Source organism: Mustela nivalis, assembly GCF_964662115.1.
Source record: "Mustela nivalis genome assembly, chromosome: 12".
NCBI lineage: Eukaryota > Metazoa > Chordata > Mammalia > Carnivora > Mustelidae > Mustela > Mustela nivalis.
Window position 1 is genome coordinate 59,708,314 of NC_139031.1, and position 25,221 is coordinate 59,733,534.

Genomic DNA, 25,221 nt, shown 5'->3' on the forward strand with positions numbered 1-25,221 from the left:
TTTATTTATTTATTTATTTATTTATTTATTTATTTATCAGAGAGAGAGAGCGCGAGCCGAAAGTGAGCACAGGCAGACAGAGTGGAAGGCAGAGTCAGAGGGAGAAGCAGGCTCCCTGCGGAGCAAGGAGCCCGATGTGGGACTCGATCCCAGGACGCTGGGATCATGACCTGAGCCGAAGGCAGCTGCTTAACCAACTGAGCCACCCAGGCGTCCCAAATAAAATCCTTTAAAAAAAATTTTTTTAAGTTCAGTTCAAGCAAAAAGTTTTGAGTTCAAAAACAAAACCAAAATCTTGTGATTGGATAATTCTTTTAAAAATTGTGACACATACAGGAGATAAGCTACCAAATGTCTGAATATGGAGGAAGAGCTGGAAAGTCAAGTGGGGCACTTGGGCTGAACACTGAAGAATAGATAATATTGAGGATTAAAGAAAGGGTCAAATAATTTTCTCAGAAAAAGGGAACACAATGAGCAAATCATGGATAATGGAAGGAACTATTTCCAAGGAATTGCAAACATCTCAATTTGGCTTGGACACAGGTGAGGGGCAAAGACAGGGAAAAAGAATATGAATTTAGGTGTGGACAAACAATGAAAGGTTCTTAATACCAACAGCAAGGAATTGGGCTCTTTTTCAGTAAAATAATGACAGAGTAATAGCAATAGAGATTTCAAGTATGAAACAGGTTCCAGAGATATTACAGAAGTAGAACAGACAGCATTTGACAAAAGAATAAAAGCTAAGTGGACAAAAGAAAAAGAAATTAAAGATGATGCAAAAGTGGAATTCAGGTAAGAACTAAAAGGATCTGACAGCTTTAAGCTAACCAACTTTCAATATCTGCACTGATTTGTTTATGTCAAGGGAATTTTTAAAGTAAGACCAAGATACTTGACTGATACAAATTTATTTTTCATGCTAAAATGTTTACAAATTTTATTCTGTCATACACAATTACAAGAGCAACAGTTACAAGTAATTAAAAAAATAGCATTTGGGGGCACTTCTATTCCTTTTACTAATATAAGCATATTTTGTTACATGAACAGCAACAATAATTACAATTACAGAACTGCTCAACTTGGAAATTTAGTGTGTTATGATGGAAGCTAACACATGATAATAGCAAAGAGTAAGTGCCCAAGCATAGTCTGTCTTTCTGTATTATTCTTTATTCCACAATTAGAATCATGGACTAGAATCTACCCAGTAATGCCATCATTCAAATATGTGACCAATCAGATCAAGTCAGCAAGCATTTTAAATCCTTCTCCAAAATCTTACTTTAGTTCTACAAAGGAAATATACAACAAAACATAAGGCATAGCTCGCTGATATTTTATGCCTAAAAAAACCATTACATAATGAAATTATGCATCTTTTGTAACTTTGCATTTGTTCCATCTCACACAATAATTAAAAGATGAATAGTACTTACTTACAGCACTTAGAATCACCTGACCACAGCTGATACAGTATCTCCCAGACTTCTAGTTTCTAAAATTCTGGGGGAGGTGGGACAATTTGAATAGTAATAGTCTACATGGTAGTAATATTACCTCTTGGCCATTGGCCCAATACTAATCCTTTTTGTTTTTTAGTATATAAAATATGCTGAAAACATTTCTCTTAAATACATTTCAATTAATGTAATTAAACAGAAGGCAACAATTTCCTTCTAGAAGAGCTATTAAGCTATGAAAAACTTTCCAAATATTTGTTAAATTAATTTATGGAATATTTTTAGGGTCAACACAGGTATTTAATTTAGAGCCTGTGCTAAACATGTGTAAAAAGAACTAAAAACATGATCACACTCATTTTTTTAAAAAAATGGAAACTACCATTTTCATCCCTATAGTAATGTTATAAATATATCACTTGCTTTAATTCAAAGTAAGGATAAATTTCAAAAATCCACTGTGAAATTTACATTCTCACTAAGCACAAAAATGTACAAATATAAGTTCTAATCAGAAATTTCAGCTAAGTGAAAATTTTTACTTTGAAGTAGGTAGATCTGGGATACAGAAGTAAAATTTTTGATCGAAGCACATTACAAATATATTGTTTTCATGTAAAAATAAATTTTTTTAAAGAAATAATGTTTAACAGTTTTTTTAACCCCATCTTCTCAAACACCTATATTTTCCTTAAAATAAGTTTTAGATAAACATCTCATTTAAAATCTGATTTTATAAAAAAGAGAAATAAAATTTAATTATTCTTGGATGTATTTGAGTCAAGTAGTTGCTGCTTTCAGATATTATGACCTAAAAATCATGACACTATGATAAGTAACCTTCAGTTTGCAACCTAATACTGTGAAATTCAATTCATACTGCTTACCAATGAAGTCTGATGTATATTTGTAAATTTAAAATTTTCTCTTTTAAAAAGAAAAAAATCCTGTGTAACAGAGAAGTATTAATTTTAAAAACCTTAAAATTCATTGATAAACCATTTGTATCATACCAAAGATCTACAAAATAATAAAGTATCCTAATAGTATTTTTAAAAATACTATCAAAACCCTCAAACTCTTATATATTAAGTGAAACAACCAACATATTTTTACAAACAAAACATTTTCGAAGGCTGGAAGGAAAACATGCTAATTGTAAGACCAATGATGTTTGGGTCAATTTCACAGGTTTTGAATCTCAAATCTGCCACTTCCAAGTTTATGCATATTTCTTAACTGCTCTAGAATTGGATCTCCTCAGATATAAAACAAGGGGCATTGTCAGTATCTACTTTAGAGGGTGCTTCTGAGTAATAATCAGATAATGCACATAAGAAATTACTACAGTATCTGAAACAGTAACTAATAACTATTTGTTATACTGAACAGTGACTTACTTTGGGTTCAAGCATCTAACAAACTATTTTATTAAATGAAATAGAATCATTATAAAGAATTATTTAAGAATTTTTAAAAATTTGGTATATAAGAGAGTTGGGGACATGCCCTGCAACAAAATACCCAGATCTGTATTGCAATAATGATACTTTTAATTGTGTTTTGGCAATCATTTTCTGTCTATTTAACACTGCACCATATCACTTCCAAACTACAGATCTAAATTTAATTTTACTTTGTCATGAACTCTTACAGAAAATAATTATCTCACTGGCCTAAACAAACAAAAAGGCACAGAAAAACTGCTCACAAATAAAACCACATTTACAAGTTATGTACTATAGTAAAGATGGTTATCGAGCAATTTCAAGCAATTTTCCTGGTATCTATTTTTCACTGTTCTTTTAAATCTCACATACGTTAATCTCTACTATTTATAAATAGACTACTCCAACAACCTATCAGCCATATTGTTACTGGAATGATCAAGGAGTATAAATTTTAACAGAAGAAATCAGCTGTCAATTATGCTATACCAAAATATTGTCAAAAATATTGTACAAGGGCTCATTTTTCATTAGGAATATATCAGGTACCAAGTTAAAGGTACCCAAATCTTAGTCCATCCATATTATTTTCATTGTCACTATTAACTAAGTGTATGTTGTCTCTGAGTTTTAATCATACTAACCTGAGTCAACAGGGCTTCCTAGTGGACTCTTTTAAATGGCAGAGCACATACATGAGAGACCGAAAAAATAGGTTTGGCCCCAATAAAACTATTTACGAAGTATGTGATCTTCCACAAGTCCCTTAACTTCTCCATGCCTCTCCTTCCTTTTCTAAAAGATGAGGATCCTAGCACAGCTTTGTCTGACTCACAGGACTAGAGAAATTATATAAAGAAAAACACATGGAAGAGCTCTACAGAAGGGCATGTTAGATACATGTAATATCAATACCCAGGGACTTTGTTCTAATATTGGATTTGGTTAGAATGACCAGTCTATTAAAAGTGTAATTTTTTCTTTTTTTAAAGATTTTATTTATTTATTTGACAGACAGAGATGGTAAGTAGGCAGAGAGGCAGGCAGAGAGAGAGAGGAGGAAGCAGGCTCCCCGCTGAGCAGAGAGCCCGATGCGGGGCTCGATCCCAGGACCCTGGGATCATGACCCGAGCCGAAGGCAGCGGCTTAACCACTGAGCCACCCAGGGGCCCCTTAAAAGTGTAATTTAAGAGAAAATTATTCTTGAGAATATCAGAAAAAATGTAACATCTTTACCATATCCTTCGAATAAGATCTGAGAGCAGTTTTAAAAAATGTATTGGTTATCTACCCTATCACTATGTAAGAAAAAATTCACTAGACAGTGCTCATTCGTTCTTCCCTGTGTGTGTGTTCAATGGCTATAATTCTATCTCACCTGAATGTATTTTGGTAATTGTATTAATTTAAAGCCTGTTTTGTTCCAGGCTTATTCTGATAAGTTGCTTAAAAGTCTCTGGAAGTAGTCACAGATGATCCTTTTTTTTTCCTCTACTACTGGTTTGCATTTATTTTATATTCTAGCCTTTTCTACCTTATATTTCATGGAAAAGTAGGTATAATAAAGAGTTTTTAATTTAAAAAATGAAAAAAAAAAAAACTCACAACTAAGTCACTGAAAGCAAATGTTCCCTCACTTTGTCTCCTCAGTAGACTCTATACATGCACTCTAACAGGTTACCAGAACCACAAATAATAGAAAAATACATTTAATTTACACTACATACTTTACCAAGGTTAAAAGACACAGAGAAGAAAAATAAATCAGGATTGATTTCTCAAGGAGGCATATCTGAAGGATGATTTTGAAAAAAACGAGTGGTGATTCTGAAGTAAATGGGACATGAGGACAAGGAGAGAACAACAGAACAGAATATGAAAAAATTTTTCAAATATTTTATGATTTTACACAGAGAGTCACTGGGATACTCTTATCTCTAGGTAGAGAGGTGACCTGAGAGATGTATAGAAAGACTCGGAAGCCCTAAGATAAATAACTGTTGGCTAAAGTCACAGGATTAGAAATTTTGAGGGAAAAGATCTAGATAATACTCATTAAAAGATGTCAAAAGACAGAGAATGAGGGAAAATGAAATGAGAATGAACTGAAAAATAACAAACAATATATGAGGCAAGTGTGCAGCTTCAAGGAGAATGAGTAGTTAAAAAAGAGAAGAAAAACACATTAAGATTGGTCTGACTAGTAGGTCTATAACAGATGTAATGGGGCGATTTTAATAGCAAAGATGGATGTGCTAGCAATGGACTGAGGTAAGACAAGCAGTAAAAAAAAAAAAAAAGAAGAAAGAAATTTGTGCGTTCTACCCATTTAAAATATTCACTCAGGAAAACATGGAGAAAATGATATGAAAGCTAAAGGGAGACCTGAGTGTTGCAAGGCAAAAAAGGAGGCTTCATTCGCTCTAAATAGTTAAAGTTTATGTGTTACAGCTGAGAGAGTCCGACTGATAAAGACGTATGTTTCAGACCTAAGTTAGGCACTTTGGGGGACGGGGAACCTGACTTCTGTCACAAGGGAACAGAAAGAAATTAATCTCAAGCCACTTATTATTTATTTATTTATTTTTGGTATCACAGTCGGCCCCTACCCTCAGTGGTACTTATTTACAAGGTAATCAGAAACTTGTCAGGTGAAAAGGCAAGAAGTCCAAACGGAAAATGGTATTGAAAATATAAAACAGCAAAGTGAAAAAGTTAGTAATTTACACTTGAAAACAATTTTAAATAAAATCCAAACGAAAAACTGAAAATTTTAAAATGTAACTGCTAGAGGCATGGTATCCATGTGATATGTAAAGTTACTAAATTTTTAAAAAGGGTAATATAGGTTTTATTTTGATATTGCCACCATCATTTAATGACCAAGATTTCTTGGATAACTTCTACCAAAGACATGATTCCCTCCTTAAAACAGGCATAAAATGGATGATGGGGGTGACTTGGGTACCTAAGAGTTGTGAAAAGTGTCTCCACAATTTGTTAGCATGAAAAGCAACATTAAAAAAAAGGTGGAGCATCAAAATACTTTATTTCAAAACTACTTTATGCCTATTCCCATATGTAATTGGAGCCAGACTCATATTCTATAAGTTTCTGAATTTCATTTTCCTGTTTTATTTTTAAGAGCAACTTACTCCACTTTGTACTTTATTTGACATTTATTAAAGCTGTATAAAAGCCATGCACAGTTTATTTACAGTATTGTACATTAACTATGTTTGAGGACTACACAAAAATTTCACAAAACTTACTTATATGGAAAGATATGTGAAATGGGGCTTTAAAAAATTTTAGGTACAGAATTTTGCAATGATTATTTTGGTTTCTAGTGTTATGCAAGCACTAGCTTGAAGTAAGACTGACAGAAACGTGCAAATGAGTAGAATTTCAACAAATGAAAAACTACAAATGTTCTAGCTAAAAGCTAAAATATCTTGAAATACTACTATGTAGCAATGGAAATTTATAAAACAAACCAAAAAAAGGTTATTTTTTGAAAGTCTTTCATGAATAACAGGCTCTCAGTAATTTTCTATAAAAACATTCAGAAATAAAGTTTCTCAAATTCCGTTCATCATCAAAATTATGTTTCCAGTGGTGACTGAAGTTGTGAATTGTAAATAATTATTTACTGTCCCACATGGGAAGTCTCAATGTTATCCTTTGGGGAGAGGAGGAGAAGAAATCAACCGGCAAATTTAGATTCAAGTAAAAGATCCTGGTACAGATACCTTGAACACAGAGTAGAGTGTTGCAATAATGTACAAGTCCGCATACTTTCAACTGTACCCCTACAATGGAAATGTAAACTTTAGGTTTGTTCAATTTAAGATCTCCTATTAGGAAGTAAGTACCTCATCCTTCAGAGTTCAGGAAAATATTAATAGGGATTTCTTCTTCTCCATTGGCAGCTCTTTCAGTTTTTACTGTTGTGGCTGAAGTACATTTAGATACTCAGACTGCCCCAACTGGTAAGTTGTGTTCCTTCCACAATCAACATACTGGTACCTCTCCTGCGATATCTGTTCAGAGTGTCCAAAGTACGTTGTTGTCACAGTAACTCTAAAAAAGAAAACAACAACAATAAAACTGAAATGGGGAGAAACATTCAACAGTTACATTAAAAAAGTCTTCCAAAGTGAGAATACTTTTATATAACCAAAATTTTCTCCTGAGAGAGACTGATTAATGGTAACTTAATATTGTGGACGTGAGCCTCTTGGGGACTACTTCCCCAACAGGTAACATAAATGCTGGTTTAGCCAGCCCTACTCAAATAATTATACAAAACAAATATAATGTTTCCAGGACACTTATCATTAGACAAAAATATGTAAGTTCATTTCACTTTTAAAAATAATTATATACAGGCCACTGCATGGCTCAGTCAGTTGAGCGTCTGACTCTTGGTCTTAACTCAGGTTATGATCTCATGGTTGTGAGATCGAGCCCTCCACCCAGCTCTGTGCTCAGCACAGAGTCTGTTCAGATTCTCTCTCCCTCCTGCTCACTCACTCTCTCAATCTCAAATAAATAAAAAAATAAAATCTTAAAAAAAAATCATAGTTCTCTCATCACAGGAAAATGTATTCAGATGTCAGTTAATGGCCCAAATAACAAGCCTATAGCCTACAATGTTTTAAGGACTTTGAGTAACACCAAACTTTCAAACCAGTAACAGTACTTCTCATTACTGTTGAGGATTTTTTTTTACCACAGGCAGCAGAAAATTGAATGCTGCGCTCTGCTCTCCTCTCTAATCCACCCACTTGCACTTTCTAGCATTCCTGCAAGGTCCAGATTCACTATTTAGGGGCCATGTCATCCTTCACCTCTGAGCTCCCCACTGTCTCATTTGTCAAGTGAAATAATATTTACTCATCTCATCACACCTTTGCAGAGTTTAAAACCCAAATGAACTGATATTTGTAAAGCTGCTGTATATGCTATAAGCCAATGTTATAAATCTAAAGTTTACCAAAGAAAATCTCAAGAAAATCTGATACTTACTGCATCATGAGTACTATGTTATGCACTTTGATGGATATCAGTGTACAGAAATCACTGTTAAAAAGAAAAAACAATGTGAATAAATGCAGGCTATAATATTACAAACTTAAAATCATTTAATTATGATTTTAATTAATTAAATTAGAGCTAACAGAGATACTATAAAGAAGATATAAAGTGGGGCACTAAGTGGCTCACATGGTAAGCATCTGACCTGATTTCAGCTCAGGTCATTATCTCAGGGTCCTGGAATCGAATCCAGAGTCAGGATCCCTGCTCAGCAGGGAGTCTCTTGTCTCCCTCCCTCTACCCCTCCATGTCCACCCCTGCTTGTGCATGTGCTCTCTAAAATCAATAAATCTAAAAAAAAGAAGATACAGCATTTATTGATCGAACATTTTCTATACGTCAAATAATGATAAATATTTTCATGACTTTTCATTCTAGAAACAGACCTGCTTTCCTACTACAGCAGTTGTAGAGTTGTTTAACACAGGCTACAAATAATTGTCACTTTTTATTCACCTTTTGAAATTGTAGTGAACAGTCTGTTACTCAGAATTCTGTTAGCCTGATTATCAAAAGATGGTAAAAATTTATCCTTTTTTTTTTTTAACTTAATGAGAGTCAATAATCAGACCCAAATGAAAAGCTTCAGAACTTCAAACCAACAAGAGTATTATAAAGTACTAGCACTTTCAGTTTTCCAATACTAAAAAGTCAATACATACTAAAGTGTATGAGAATACGGTTCTCAGAATAATTAGAAGGTGACATGGTATATTTGTCTTAATTCTGAAAAATCAGTAAAAAACAAAACTAGGTATATAGGTACATAATGCACATAATAAATATGATATATGTTGGCACAGGAGAACAGAAAGAGATCAGTGAGAGGCCGGGAATATTCCAAATGTGGTTTCTTGACTGCGAAGATGGCAGGTAATTCAGAAGATATCGATACACTTTATTCCTCACTTTATAATCTAATGAGAGAAGATTATTAAAAATCAAAACTTACTACATGTAACTCATTTCCTCTGCTATGACAGTAGGTACTGTATAATCAATCTGAAATGCAAAAAATGAAAGTAAGCCAATTGGAAAGAGGGGCAAAGCATCAACTATTTCAGACACCTTTCACAATTTCAAAGTTTAGAAATGTCTCCCTTTGCAAAGTTGCTTCTAAGACTTTCTCTTATACATGGAAGGGACACATGTCAAGGTCAAGTTTTTGAGGAAATTCTCCCCTCCCTCAAGTTAATATGAGAGACAAAGTCAAGACTCATTGAACTCCTGTGAAGTATTTCATGATGGAAGCTTACTTGTTTCATATCCAGTGGGCCAATATTGGTTATGTTGTTTAAGCGTGCCTTTCCGATAACTGTTTTTGAAAACTGAACTTGTGCAGTGATGTTTTCAACTTCAACAGAATAATAGTTATTGTTTGTTATATTTAGTGTGTTCTGCAAAAGAAACAAGACAGAAAATGTATAAGCATACCAAGTATGTATTCAAAATTAATTTTAAAAAGTAATTTCAAAAAAATAAATAAGACTTCAGCTTTGGCCATGCTTCAGTTATTAGGAGGAAGAAAAGTATTGCCAAAAATAATATAGGACAGACATTAAATGAACTGATTATTTGGGTTTATGATGAGTGCTATATTATGCTGATAATAAACATACAATTTAAAAAAACAGGCCCAGAAAATGTACATTATAGGAATATACAAAATGAATGTTAGAAAATGTATTTGTGGCCTTAGCAAAAATTCTATAACAATAATTTTTAAATTTAATCTAAATTTTTGCTAAATGTTAATATACAGGTTATCTTTACAGACATTATCAGTAAGCTACTTCTTATTCTATTAATATAAAGATAACCATTTAAAACATTAAATAGTACTTTAAATAAATTTTGTTTAAAAAGAATTGGTATTTTAACTTGTATATAAGTAGAAATTTCCACTGGGTTCCTTTGAAGAAGAAATAGGATAGATTCAAGTCTGTTTGTTGGAAAGAAATGGAGCTACATCATTTCTATTCTTAATAAGTGGGGGAACTTTTGCAATTCTAATTCACAACTATTATCTCAAATTATTTTAGAAAATGGCCAATGAAGAAAAAATGTTAAGTCAAGAAACAACAGATAAAAAATAAAACATCTGAAACAGTCATCATGAAAGAATATCTACAGGAACTAAATGATAAATCTTAAATATTTGTAAGGCAGATTGTAATGGTTACCACCTATGCAAAGAGTCCTTACAAACTAAAAAGACAAAGCCTTAAGAAAAAAAAATAATAAAGCAAACAAGAGCAAAGCATATTTTAGAAATAAATCAAAACAGTACAAATATAAATGATGAGAAATCATTTAGAAATTACTTAGAAATTCTCAAATTCATTTAGAGTTGGGAAAAAGTTGTTTTAATACAAAAGGAATATTGTTTTATATTCATTAAACTAGTAAAACCTGTAGCAAGCAACAAATCCTATTGCTGGCAGGGATATGAGCAAAAGGGTCTATTTTTACATTCCTGGAAAACATGTGAAGTCTTGCAGCCATTCTGCTAAGAAATCTAGCAACGGCCATTAATATAAAAATAATGTATATCCTGTGACCTAGCAATCGTACTTGAGCATTTATCCTAAAGAAATAAAAACACTGGATGTTAATGACAACAGTGGCAAAAACAAACAAACAAAAAAAGACTGAAAATAAACTAAATGACCGGCTATAAAAATAATGACTGAATAGTACTAAAGCATTACATGGACTATTATGCAGCCCATTAAAAAGAATGGATTAACTCTAAGCCAGAAAATTAGGAGAGATTTCTACAAGGAATTAACAAGTGAGAAAACCAAGATGCATAAAATATGTACATACGAAAATAAGTATTAAGAAAAGCTAAATGTGGGCTTATAAATTAATATGAACATGGAGAAAGATGGAGAATGGCAATTATGGGGTAAGTGAAAAAGAGAGAAACAGTCTCAGTAAAAAAGGATAAAAAGAGAATATGCTAGCAATCAGTGATTTTTATGATCACATTTATTTATTAATCTAGTTATATGGAGAATTAAAATTCCATAATGTAGTAGAAATAACCTTTATCTAAATATATAAAAGTTTCATCTACTTAGCTCTTAATACCCATGTCAATTTAACTTCTAGACACTATAGAAAAGGGACTGTTTATTTGAAGTCAATGGACCTTCTGATTCAGGCCGAAGAATGGGATGCAGAAAAATCATGGACTCCTTTGTACATGCAAATAACGTTGGTATGTGTCTTTCTCTGAAGTGCCCATAGCTATTAAAGGGATCAATAATGAAAAACTGATTGACAACAAAAATACAAGAATTAGAAAAAGATGTATTGAGCATTAGAATTACAAAGAAACATTAAGACAGACCAAAAAAAAGACAAAGTTTGGTACATTTCAGACATTTTGTTGCTGAAAGCAGTGAGAATCCACTTAATCTGTAAGTCAAGAGACCACAATCATTAGCTTTTAAGTAATGATGATTTATTATCAAAAACCTTAAAATGATCTGTGATCTTTAGTTAGCAAATTTGTATTTAGGAATCTATCCTATAGCAATAACCTAAAATGGAAACAAAGTTTAAGTACAAAGATGTTTTCTGAGTATTAGTAATAGCAAAATTAAGCATCTATTAAGAAATGGTTGAGTAAATGGCAATACAGCCATATAGAAGACCATGAGGGCCCTTAACATGGTAAAATATCCACGTTATATGAAAATATCCTGCTACATTTATAAATGTATATGTGTATACAAATGTATATATGCATTATTAGCAAATATATGTATATATTAATAGGTCTAGGTAGCAGAAGTAAAAAGACATCAAGGGTGTCAAATGTATAATGGTAACATATTCATAAGCAGAAAGACAAATATTACTGTAACAGAGAAAGTAGTAAGACTGTCTATTTCTCATTTTAAGAAACAAAAGTAATATTATATAATTCTGTTTTCCAAAATACTGACAGAGAACCTATGAAAAACTCAACCTTTTATCTCACAGTTTTCCAGTCAAACTTAATGTTTATATAATATGATAATGCTATTTCTTATTTAATGTTCGGTCTTTCTCAGTTAAATGTATCTCAAAAAAGTGGGAATTCCTGAATAATTACTGAAGTATGATATTTACATCTTAATGCACTGATATATAAAAGGGAATATCACATGACTTTTATTATACATTTATAATATTTGATACTAAAACAAGTTCTGGAGATTGGCCAAAAAAATCTGGCCACTTTTAAAAAACTGTACACAAAGAAAAATACACTCCTCATTCCAAATGGCTGTTAAAATGAGAAAATACTCAACAGTAATTCTCTAGTCATATGAAATTGATTTACAATTAGCACTGTGTTGTTTTATGTACATGTTTTTTCCACAGATACTTTTTTTTTTTAAAAAGCCCTTCATCTGATTAACAACTTTTGGTGCTAAGCAATGAGAATAAATGGACCCATGGGAGTTCTTTCTTTCCTTCAATTAATGAGTAATTTCACTTTAACATACCATTTCTCTACACTCCTGTCCCTCCAAACCTCTCCCCTCAACTACAACTAGCTTTATCTCTACCTCCACCTCACGCATACAGTACCCCCTCTGCAAAGAAAACCAACTAAAGTCCAGTATCACTCTTCCAAACAAACCACTGCCACACAGATGCACTCTGAGGCCTGAACCCAAACATAATTGCTAATGGCATAACCAATATATGTTCCTTTTTAATAATTCAGTGGTTTGCAAACCATGCTTCTTTTCAAACAAATATTAACATATAAACAGGTAGACCTTCTCTGAGGTTTTTTTGTTTCCTATTTTCAGGAGTGGGAAGGCTGTAGAGTATTAAAAACGAGTGTCCAGGAAAACACTGCAGATATTTTCCCACATACTAATTTATAAGAGAAATCAGTCTCTTGTACTTTAAACGCCATAAAGGAATAGTCTGTTAAAATGGCAAAAACTGTATTTCACCAAATATAAGGAAAAGAAAATGGTACATTTGTCACATTTATAGAATCAACTATTTTAACATTTTGCAAGGAATTAGTTGGAGTCAAATGTTGAAAAGTAAACAGATTGTAAATGTTTTTCTTTTTTTTTGCCAGCAACTGTTTGTTTTACCATCTTAAAGGCAACTCCAAATGCTAAATAATTCTGTATATACAATTGCCAGTAATTATTATTTGCCATTTTCAGCAGAACCAGAAATGATAGAGGATCAAAAGCAGACATACAGAAAGCAAACTGACCAGTGTCACATTTAATATTCTCTAAAGGGACAAAGGTGTATATCATAAAGGAATGCAGTCAAATATTTTTAATGTGAATTTGTACTTACCGTGATATTTAAATATACCGTACGCTTTTGAACATCATAACTGACGTATGCTGATTTTACGCCAATGTATTTCACGTCAATAGAGCGAGGGAAAAGGAAAAACACAGCCAATCCAGAAAGGAGCAGACAGACAAACACAGAAGCCATCACATACAGCTTTCTGAAAAGAAAAATGAGTATTGAAATACATATGTATCAAAAATTACATAATGAAACATTCAGAGAAGGTATGTTCAACGTCAATTTTTCCCGTTACACTAGCAGGAAAAGATGTATTAATTTTACCAACCTTTTACATTATAAAAGTATTTAGTTGGGTTGGATCTGGTCTATTACGTGTTGAAATGTTCTCCTTAAAAGATGTATGTTCCTTTTTGGAGACAGGGGTTTCAGGGTTACTGCACATACAACATTTACTGTGTTTCCTAAACCAGGCTGCACAGTGGAACTGGGGGAAAAGCTGGGGAACTTTATAAAAATATGGATTTCAAGACTCCCTTCTAAATTCACTAAAGCAGAATTTTCACATGTGGGTTTTACCATTATATAATTCCCTGAAGTGACTGCTCATCAGAACCCGTGAAGCCCTTAAAAACATAATGACATAACCACATGCCTCATCAATCTCATGAAGTCTCACTAAGACTTTGAGTCTCATCCCAAAGTATTTATGTACTCAGATTTTAAAATATTGTTTACATTAATCAACTCTGCTTTGATGATGTCGTTAAACTGTTTCTTGAAAATCAGAAAAGGGGATAATAGTATGTAGATATAAGAAAAGAAAAAATAAACTTTCCATGCTTTTCTACTCTTCTAACTGCCCTTGAAATGTAGTTCTTCTATCTCTCCCTCTTTATTTCCAATCTCCAGAGACAAAAATTGCCTCTATCTTCAAGTTTACCCTCAAAACTAGGGTTTCAAAATACAAATTTTCCTCGTTTCTCCACCAAGTAACTCTCAGTTCAAAGCCCACAGCACCTTTCTTTCTTTCTTTCCTTCCTTCTTTCTTTCTTTCTTTCTAGGTCTGTGGAAATAATTTGAGTACTCCACACAATTCCCTATGAATTATGAGATTTTCCACAAAGACTGGTGGAAACTATCCCTGGCCTCATGTGGGCTCTGAGGACTGTCCCCTTTGCTCTGTTTTGTGTGGTTCTTTCTTCAGCCTCCGGTACTTTCCTCACACATTATACACTGATCAGTACTCAGTGAAACACTCAAGGAGTACCCAGTATAGCTCTCTACCCCCCTACACCTACCCAGTGTAGCTCTCCACCCTACTCTGACCTACTAATTCCAGTCTTGGACTCCTAGATCACCAATACCATGCATCTCCTCAGTTTAGGGGGAATGCTAAGCTCTGCCTGGATTCTTTCCATTGTGCTGCGCTCTGGTATCTTTTCCTAGACAGTAAGGTGGTAATAATCCCAGGGCTTACCTCATTTGTTTTCCCTTTCTCTGTTACCACTGTCCTTGTACTGCCTGATGTCCACTATCTAGAAATATTACTTCACTTTATCTGTCCAGTTTTTTAGCTGTTTTAGATGGAAGAATGTATCTAGTCCCTGTGATGATCCCATCTTGCTTGGAAGAGAGAAATCAAATTTATTTGATTTTGTACTTTTACCCCTTAGTGTTTATGCTAAGAATCTTATCCCTAATGGCATTAGTAAACACTTACTTACCTGGCTTTACGTGTAAGTTTCAAAATTATACTAACATTACTACTAACAATGCAGCTTTTGAGTGCAGTTCAAACTTTTGTTGTCATCTTTGTCATTTAGAACACATCTTACTAGACACTGACAGTCAAAATGAAAATATTTTCAAGTCACTTAAAGTTATTCTTTCATCTGTACTTATGCCACCAACTAGATATAGTCAGAATCATTAGAATCATTTGTTTCAGTTTGTTTCAAATTTTAGGAATTTTTTTTTTTTTTTACTTCGGATTTTATCTTTTAAGTTCTATTTTTTAAAAACGTACTTCTAAACCCCAAATATAAATACATATACATACACATGATCATCTCACTTGCTTACCTATTCCCTCTTCCAAGTTCCCTCCCAAACTCTGAGAGTAATCATTTTATTAGTCTTTGGTTTATCAATCCACTGTTTCTCCCTCCTTCTCTGTATGCACGTGTGTTTTCAGATAAAAATGTACTCTGGATATCAACTCTAGTAAAATACAGAGTTCTTCCTCATTTCATTTTATCACATATAGACGTAGCATAACTTATTCTACCAGAACCTTATCACTGGCCATTTACATTATTTCTAGTCCTCTGCAATTACAGACACTGGCACAGTGAGTAACTTACATAAAAGCCGCTTACTATATTTGACAATTATCCTTAGAAAAAAATTTTCAAAGGAGAATTCCTGAGCCAAAAGGTAAATGCGTATATAATTTTCCTAGCTAACACCAAATTCCTCTTCACTAACAAGTTATGAGTATGCCAAACAATTCACTGTCAAAATTTGGAGTTCTGCCTAATCTGACATAAGAAATGGTATTTCACTATTGTTTTAATCTGTTTTTCTCTTATGAGCAAGACTGAACATCTTCTCACATGTTTAAAGGAACTCTATTTCTCTTTTCTGGACTACTCGTTCATGGTATCTGTGGTAAGGTGCAGACATCACTTCCCAGTTTGCCATTTGTATTCTGGCTTCATTTAAGGTTTTGTTTTCATCTTGTAAAAGTTAATCTAGGTTTTTTCAAATTAATCTTTTCTGTCTCACTGGATTCTGAATCCTACGTAAAGTTTTTCCATCCAGAGATTATAGAGGACTTATGCCTAATTTCTTGAACATTCATAACCATCTACTATAGGTTTTATAATAAAGGGTCAGAACAACCTTTTTAAAATCTTGTTTATTTTTTTTTCTATGAATATTTAAATAGGCTGCTCTACTGGTTACTTATTTGGAGTACTGTGGGTAAGAAGCAGGCCAATCTGATTTTCTATCCCTTATAAATTAATTGATCCTTCTGTCTGGGGTCTTTCAAAGGGTTTTTCTGTTTTGTTTTGTTTTGCTTTTTACATTTGAAGTCCGGATATAATGTTTTGAAGATCATGGCATGTCTTTTCAATATGTAGGTCTATGTCTTGTTTCACTTGAGGAAGTGGTTTGTTTCTTTTTTTTTTTTTTCAAGTTTTTTTTTTTTTTTTTTTAATTTGTTAGAGAAAGAGAGCATAAGCCTGGGGAGTGGCAGGCAGAAGGAGAAGCAGGCTCCCTGCTGAGCAAGGAACCTCATGTGGGACTCCACCCCAGCACCCTGGAATCAAGACCCAGGCAGATGTTGAATCAACTGAGCAACCCAGGCATCCCCAGGAAGTGTTCTTGAACTGAATGTTTAGTATTTGTTCAGTTTGATTCCTTTGATTTTTCTTCAGGAGCTTCAATTATATGAGTGTTCAATCTTTGCTTATTTTTCATTAATTTGTGTGTGTGTTTTCATTTCCTCCTTTGTAACTTCTCTTCCCTTTGCTATACTTTTCATGGTATCTATTTCCAATTGTTCTTCCGGTCTTGTCTCCATTTCTGAAATTAATATTTCCTAATTCTTTCAGAGGTTCACGTCCTCATGTTATTTAGTCATCTCATTTCTGAGCTTTTCAATTTCTGACTCCTGCATTTCATAGCTTCTACAGTTCAAATTTCTTTAAGAACATTTATAATATTGTTAGTTTTCATGTTTTTCTGATATGCTTCTATGATCTATTAGCATTTTCACTTTAACACTATCTTTGTATGATGCTTCACTGCAATACTTGTTTGTTGCTCATCTTTAAATGAAATGTTTTTGTACTTTTAATAGAAGCTTCCATTTTAGGCGATGAGAATGAGCCAGGGTGGCCTTCCTAGCTTCACTGCTCAAAACTCCATCTCCTATTAAAATACAAAATTAACTGTTTTCTTTCTTTTCTTTTCTTTTTTTTTTTTTGTAAGATGGCCTATATGTATATATACTTCTATAATTCTGAGATTCTCTCTCCAGTTTTCGAAACTTTTCTTCCGTTTTCCCTATTCTTTCCCTGTACAAAATGGATTCAGTCCCTCACAGGCTTTTCCTTAGGATATGTCTGTCCTATTACAATAGCTTTTGGTGAGTTTTCTTAAGGTCTTTGAGGATTAAGATGGTCTAGTTCCTTCTGATCATAAGGGCCCTTAGTGGATCTCTCTCTGACCTTTTCTGCACTTTCTCCAAGGTGCAGCACACCAAGAGTCCTCCCATTTTCCAGGTTATCCAGAAGTATCTGCTGGAAGTGTTCTGAGTGGGATCTTTTGCTTTTGGGACTTGCATATCAGAACATTTGCTTTGTCTCAGAACTCTGAGGACCTTTAGCAGTTCTTTTTGTTTCCCTTCACAAATTCCACACAGCTGCTAACATGTTTTGATCCTTGCTCCATTTTTAATCTGGAGTGAGTAGGAGAACCTTAACACCCATTTTTAATAAAAATGTTTGTTTCCTACTGCTTTTCTAGGTTTGTCTGTTTTAGTAAATAGATTTGAGAAGATTGAGACACTATGCCACTTTGAAGGCCTTATCCCAATCAGAAATCCTTCTTCTTTTAAATGACGTGAAGCATCGATGGCATAATTTAAGAACCTGATAACGTTTTTCATTTTAATAGTTAACCTAGAGTGATTATATGTAATTTGAAAAGCAGAAAAATACCCCCAAAATTTGCTATTTTCTTATCATCACTTACGTCCTTCTTGGCCTTAATCTCTGATCGCTATATGGAATCAGTGCCACCAGCTGGTTTTCTTGCCCTAAAAGTAAAAATAGGTTTAGAAATTTATTAATATGATTAATTAAAATATAGTGGCTTTCTATCCAAGTCTGGTTTAGAAGGACCAGAATACCATCTAGCTCTCATCTCTCTGGTAAACTGCTCAAAATTTTCAAAAATTATCTAATAGACACTAAATTCCAAAACAAATAATGTATTTTTCAAACTTGATATCTACTTATGAATACAAATAATACAAAGAATGAGAAAGAGTAATGACTTTACTGAAAAAGATCTCAAGAGGCTCAGCTTTCAGGAGATCTGAATGTACCAAAACTTCTTCCACTACTATTTCCTGCTTAGATTCTGACTTGGTTACCTGGGTAAGAGCAAAAGAAATATCTGCTACCTCTGTGTCCTGAAATCCTTTGCCCTATACTCCTTGAAAACCACAATCAATACATAACACGTCTCATGCTTCAAAAGCCCATACAAAATGAGGCTTCCACAACTCAGGTCACACATCTTTTATTTCTTGGGTTAGGCTATATCCATATACTTTAATGGATACATAGATCTTTAATAAACCAATTCTGCAATCTTATCAGTACTTGACTTTTTGTATTAACTCTTAAAGCACTACAGTCAAATTCTCTTTTAAAGCTTCCTATGTTTCCTTTATTCCTCCCTGCCCCTTCTACAAGTCTCCACTCATTTACACTACCTCCCCACGCCCACAAGTAAATATATGTTATGTATGTATGTCTCTCTCCATATGTACATGTATCCTGTCTTATTTGATGGTATTCATTTGACTAAACTATAATCCTGCTTATTAAAAGCAACCTTTTAGTTACCATGCTGATACAGCTAAATGTGGATACATAAAAACATGCAACTATGCTCACTGGCCTCGTTTCGATCACTAATCTCAAGTGGCCTTTAAAGATGTCAACCATCATACAATTTTCCTAGTTCACACTCTCAATCTGACTCTCCAAAACCACAACTTTATAACTTCAACTCTCACTTCAAATCTCCAATACCTTCTTCTCTATCCTCACTCTTAGCTCATGATGTGGCAAACAGGAAAAAACTTCCACAAACTCCCACTACCACATCCACTCACCTTACCTGTTTCTGTGTCCATATACTCTACTTCCCTACTACAAAGCCTAAACTGCAGATGCTCCTCTATGAGAGCAGCCCCCTGCACTTGTGCACTACATCTAATAATTCCCCCATCTCCTACATTGTTTTTTTTCTCTATGGATTATTTTCATCAGCATACATATTATTCACTCTATCTTAAAAAAAAAAAAAAAAATCTCTTTCCTGACCTCACAGTGCCCTCCAGCTACCGTCTTTCTTCTTCCTTATATATACAGTAAAACTCCTCAAAATACCTATTTTCTCACTATGTAACTTCACTCCTCCTATACTCTCTTGATCCCACTCTGTACATGCTCTATATGCTTATGCAACTCACCAAGCTGTTCTTTTAAAAGTCTCCAGTGGTCTCCATGTACATCACCAAATCCAATGGTCAGTTCTCAGTCCTTATATTACCTGATCTGTTGGTAGCATCCAACAGGTCCTTACTCTCTCGTACTAGGTGCACTTTCTACATTCATTTCCAGGACACCAGAGACCAAAATTTCCTCCTTCTACTATAGCTGTTTTTCATTATCTTTGCTAAGTCTTTCTTAAATCACTGACTTTGAAATGTCCCAGTGCCCCCAGGTTTGGCACTAGGGTGTCTTTTTTTTTTTTTTCTATTCACACTGATAAGCTTGGTGCTCTCATCCAACTCAGCTTCAACTAACCACCTGTATTCGGATGACTCCAGCTGAGGGCTTGCACCTGAATTTCAGACACTTACTGTAACTACTTATTAAACATATCCACCTAGATGCCAAATACGCATCCCAAAACTTTCATCTCTAAAACAGAGTTCTTGCTCTCTCACCAGAAGACACACACAAACCTGTTCTCCATCCTAATAAACAGCTACTCCATTCTTCCAGCTGTTCAGACAAAAATACTTCCAGGGTCATCCTGATTTCCTACTAACCACAATCCATTTCCAGGCTGCTAAAAAAAGCCTATAGGCTGTACCTTAAAAATATATCCAGATTGCTAAAATAGTCCTTTTTTCCTTCCTCTGAGCCAGAGGCACTAATCTTTTTGCCTAAAAAAATCCTTTCATTCTCTGAAAAGATAATACCATCACATTCAAAGGCCAACTCATAAATAAACTTCCCTAACCTAAGGCATTTTTTAAAAGAAACTGGTATAAACTGATCTGTCTTCCCTTGTCACTTTGTCCTTCTACTTTCTGCAGGAATACCTATCAACTTCAACCGGTAAATAAGAATAACACAATAACACAATGTATCTGTATTATTTCTATTGTTTCCACTTCTACTGAAGTCTGTCTAGCCTACAAACTGCACATGAAGATTATTCCCTTCTGAATTTCCCTATGATATACCACAAACTGATTTTCCCCCCTCCTAAGAATAACTAACTAACTAACTAACTAACTGGGCCATGACTAGCTTCTTACTATTCTTTAGATAATGAATTAAAAATATTGGGTCACCAAATTACTGAAATTGTTCCCAAAACCCAACATATGATTACCACCTCTACTGATTTCCCAATAGGTCTAAAAAATTTCAGTAAAGACATATTGCATATCTGCTATTGCAGGTGGGAAAGGAAAAAGTACTAGAGGTAGACTGGTGGTTTTCAATACTGCTTTAGGAACCTTAAGATGTTTCTGGTCTTTTTTTCTAAATGTTTAGATTTACTTCTTTGTATCTCTTTAACTGAAGATAACTAATATACAGGTTTCACTTCAATTCTAAAAGACTTCGGAAACACAGAGGGTTGTGCTTAGATCTATGGGTTTTATATTATTTGTGTGAATGCCTGGAATTACTCTTTAAAGGAAAAACAACACAGTAACACATACCCCTAGGAATTCTTCCTGTTCCTTGACAAGTGGGACAAGTGACACTATCTCTTCCTGTAAATTCCACATACGGAAACTGAGAGACATCTCCACCTCTTCCATCTTCATTATGGACTTCATTATTAAGCAGTCCATTCCTCATGTTTTCAGTTGATGTGACTCCATCATAAGCATCTTCTTTATTTGAATGCAAAGGCAAATGTGAAAAAGACTTTCCCATGTCTAAAGAAAAAGAAGAATCTTACAGTAAATTTCAGGAAAAAAGTATACTCAAGAACATTATGAGATTTTTATAACAACCTAATTTTATGAGATTTTAAAATATGAGATTTTATAACAACCTAATTAATATAGAGCAAACTTCACAGGAATATTCAAATTACTTTCTGATTAGAATTATATTTAATCAAAGTAATATCTGAAACAAGGGATCCAAAAGTCCAAAGTGTTTTTCTTTTCTTTTTTTTTTAAGATTTTATTTATTTATTTGACAGCGAAAGAGAGATCACAAGTAGGCAGAGAGGCAAGCAGGGGGCTAGGGGAAGCAGGCCCCTGCTGAGTAGAGAGCCCAATAAGGGGCTGGATCCCAGGACCCTGAGATCATAAGCTGAGCTGAAGGCAGAGGCTTAACCCACTGAAGTACTCAGGCACCCGCCTCCAAAGTGTTTTTCTAATAAAATATTATAAATGATATATCAGACTTGTGATGAGAATAGGCTTTCAAACATTAAAATTTTACAAGTCTATACTTTTTTAGGGTTCTCTGAAAATAAAGTGGGCTTCGCTTTTCTTAGAATAAGACAAAAACATATTCTATCTTTAAACCAATTAGTGCTAAAGCTAAAGTTGGTTTAGGCAAATTATGATTACTTATTATATGTATCACCAGGCAAGTTCGAAGACTTCAATTACCTCCCATTAAACCTCAGTCTGTACTTTCTAATTGATTAAATTCTTCTTTCCAGCTTATCTCTAAAACGCAGGCCAAAGATACTGAGGGCAAAGCATCCAATAAAGGGAGGCAAACAAGCCCCTCAAGCAGTAAGGGGCCAGCAGGACTGATGCCAAGACAATGGTGGATCTAACCTTTACCACCCACTTGCATGTACCCATCCAGTTTCGTCCCACATTTTCCTTATATAAACTCAAAAGTATTTTCTGCACTTTGGAGACAGTGTTTTGAGACCTCAGTCCTCCGTCTTCCCCATGTTGGCCTCACTGAAATAAATTCCTTTCTTATTTCACCACCACCCCTTTCTCTGCTTTTGGATTTTTGTCAGTGGTGAGTGGCTGAACCTGGTCTGTTTGGGACTCCTGGAGCCAGGTTTCCTTGGGCCTAACCCCTGGTTACAAGTTCAAAGTAAGTTTCAGTCTGTTAAAATTCATGCCCCTTTGTGATAAATAAAATCCACAATTCTTCTCATTCTCACATTTCTAGCCTTAACATTTAAAACATAAACAACGCAAAAACCAAATCCTGCATTTTTTTCATTCAACAGTTGGCACATTTAAAATTATGAAATTAATATTCAAAGATATTTAATAATTCACCAGTACAAAACAGTAACACTTAGTACATTAATTTCCAAAATTTTAGTATGATGCTATCAAAAATAACATGGGTAAAATTTAAATTTATATTTAATATAAATTTAAAACCAAGTAAGAATAGGTAGTAGTAGTACCTATAAATATCATACCTATAGCAAAATAACCTCTGCAGGGAGGTAATGCAATAGCACTGCAGTTGAGTCATACAATTTTAGATTTTTTTTAAAAGATTTTATTTATTTATTGGACAGAGAGAGATCATAAGTACAGAGAGGCAGGCAGAGAGAGAAAGAGAGAGAGAGGAAGGGAAGCAGGCTCCCTGCTGAGCAGAGAGCCCAATGCGGGGCTCGATCCCAGGACCCTGAGATCATGACTTGAGAAGAAGGCAGACACTTTAGCCCAGAGTCATACAATTTTAAGGATGAAAAAGAACTTAAAAGTCATATAATCCAACCTGCTGATATTGTGAGGGAAAATGAATAAAACATTTAAACATTTAAAAACATTTCTTCTCTTCCTAAATTAGACCGTCTATCTTTTATCAGTTCCTAAAAATGGATTATTATATAGACATTCATACAAAGAGATGAACATTTCTTTTAAAAATTCTAACTGAGGGACGCCTGGGTGGCTCAGGTGGTTAAGCTTCTACCTTCTGCTCAGGTCATGATCCTAGGACCCTAGGATCCAGTGAGTTCCGAGTTCCACATGGGGCTCCCTGCTCTGTGGGGAGCCTGTTGTTCCCCCTACTTGTGCACTCGCTCACTCTCTGACAAATAAAATCTTTTAAAAATTAAAAAACAAAAACAAACCAAAAAAAAAAAAAAAAAACCCTCAATGGGGTGCCTGGGTGGCTTGGGTCATGATCCCACCGTCCTGGGATCAAGCCCAGCATCAGGCTCTCTGCTGGGGGGGAGAGGAGGAGCGGCTGCTCCCCTTCCCCCTACTTATGATCTCTCTCTCTCTCTCTCTCTGTGTCAAATAAATAATCTTCTAAAAATTTAGAAATTCTCAGTGATTTGAGTAAGGAAAACTGACAACAATTCAAGTCATACTGGAGTACCAAAAAAAGTTCACTTTTTAATACTGGCATGCCATCCAAGTGTTGGGGATCATTCAAACATAGTGTAAACAGGAGAATAAAAAAATTATACAACTAGCAGACAAATATAAAAGTGTAGAATGATGAAGATGCTTATTTTCACAATTTTATTATTAAAAATCTCCATATACATTGTACATGTTAAATTTAAAAACAAATGAGCTTGTAACTTTCGCAAATGCATTATCTTCTCTTGGTTTGTCTAATGACATTAAGTCCAAGCCAAACCAACACATGCCAGTCACAGGTGGTTCAGGGGTGAATTAACATCACTCTCCCCACACAGTGACCTATGTGAAATATCAGTTGGACAGGGACTGAGCGCCTCAGCAGTGTGGCCACAGAAGCATCCTTTCTGGGATCTCAGTTAACACACAAGGGTAAAATGCATCCCACTAGAATGCTTTGGTGGGGAGATGAGGGGAGACACAAGGCAAGATCAAATGTCTCTCAGTCTGGGCCTGTCTTCTATGTGTATCTAACAGTTGTCTTGATGAGTCTGCCTTTAACAGGTGTTTCAGCAAGACTAACTGACTAGCACCAGACTTCGTCAGATACCCCCCACCCTCCCTACCGGATTTTCCCTCACAGTGTAGAAATATTTAGCCACTTCTATTCCTGGACACTCGCTGGTTTGTTTATCATTAGGTGCTAAACCCCCTTCTCTTCCCTGTATTCAATGTTTTTATCATAATTTCCCACTGAAAACCCAACATGGATCTAAGACAGCAAGAAGAGATGAAAAAGAAAAAAGAAAAAAAAAGTACAGCACTCCATCCAATTTAAATGGGTCACTATCTTCTGTGATAACGAAGAAAGCCAGCACCATTCCTAAGCCACATAAACAAGACTGGGTACACAGCCTACTCTGTAAAGGTTAAAGATAAGATCAAGGGAACCGTGCGAGAAAACTCAAGAAAAGCAAAACCTGGGGCCACCTGGCTGTACAAGGTGTGGGGGCCTGGATCAACCTTATGCTCTGGGCTTGCGCCAAAGCCTAAAGCCCCGTCGGCAAGAGGCTGGACCCCGGTAGGAGGTGACACAACAACCAACAACGCCATCAGCCAACCCTGAGCGCCTCCTCGGTGCCCGAACTGGCCCAGCTCCCCTGCGGCCTCTCCGCCCGTAACTCCCCGTCCCTCTCCGCTCTTTCCAAGGCGCCGCCGCACAGTTCCACTCCAAAATATGGACCGAGGGGCTGCGCGTCCGGGGTCGCTCACCAACACTCGGGTCGCTGCGCAGTCGCGAGCTGCTCCGGAGCCCACAAGCCCGAGGACAGGGTCACGGGGTCTGCCGTCCGGATCGCGGGGGCTGGAGCGACAGGCCTACAAGCGCCGGGGCACCGTGGATTCGGGGCGGGGGAGGGGCGGCAGGACGACAGCATCAGCTGAGGCCAAGCGCTGCTGCAACCTGCGTCCGCACCTGCGCAGAGCGCTGTCGTAGGAAGTGAGTGACCTAGGAACGTGCACTACGCATGCGTCCTCC

General features: G+C 35.1%; 1 protein-coding gene across 1 annotated transcript; it reads right to left on the reverse strand.

Annotated features, from left to right (window-relative positions):
- Positions 1-898: 898 nt before the first annotated feature.
- On the reverse strand, positions 899-25,192 carry TMEM106B (transmembrane protein 106B). The gene is made up of 9 exons (XM_082693329.1): positions 24,957-25,192; positions 21,084-21,305; positions 18,080-18,143; positions 13,352-13,511; positions 9,274-9,414; positions 8,970-9,019; positions 7,949-8,002; positions 4,088-7,000; positions 899-3,876 (listed from the first exon to the last, which is right to left on the reverse strand). The coding sequence occupies exons 2-8, from the start codon at positions 21,301-21,303 to the stop codon at positions 6,862-6,864; spliced, it is 828 nt and encodes a 275-aa protein (XP_082549455.1). The 5' UTR covers positions 21,304-21,305; positions 24,957-25,192; the 3' UTR covers positions 899-3,876; positions 4,088-6,861.
- Positions 25,193-25,221: the final 29 nt, after the last annotated feature.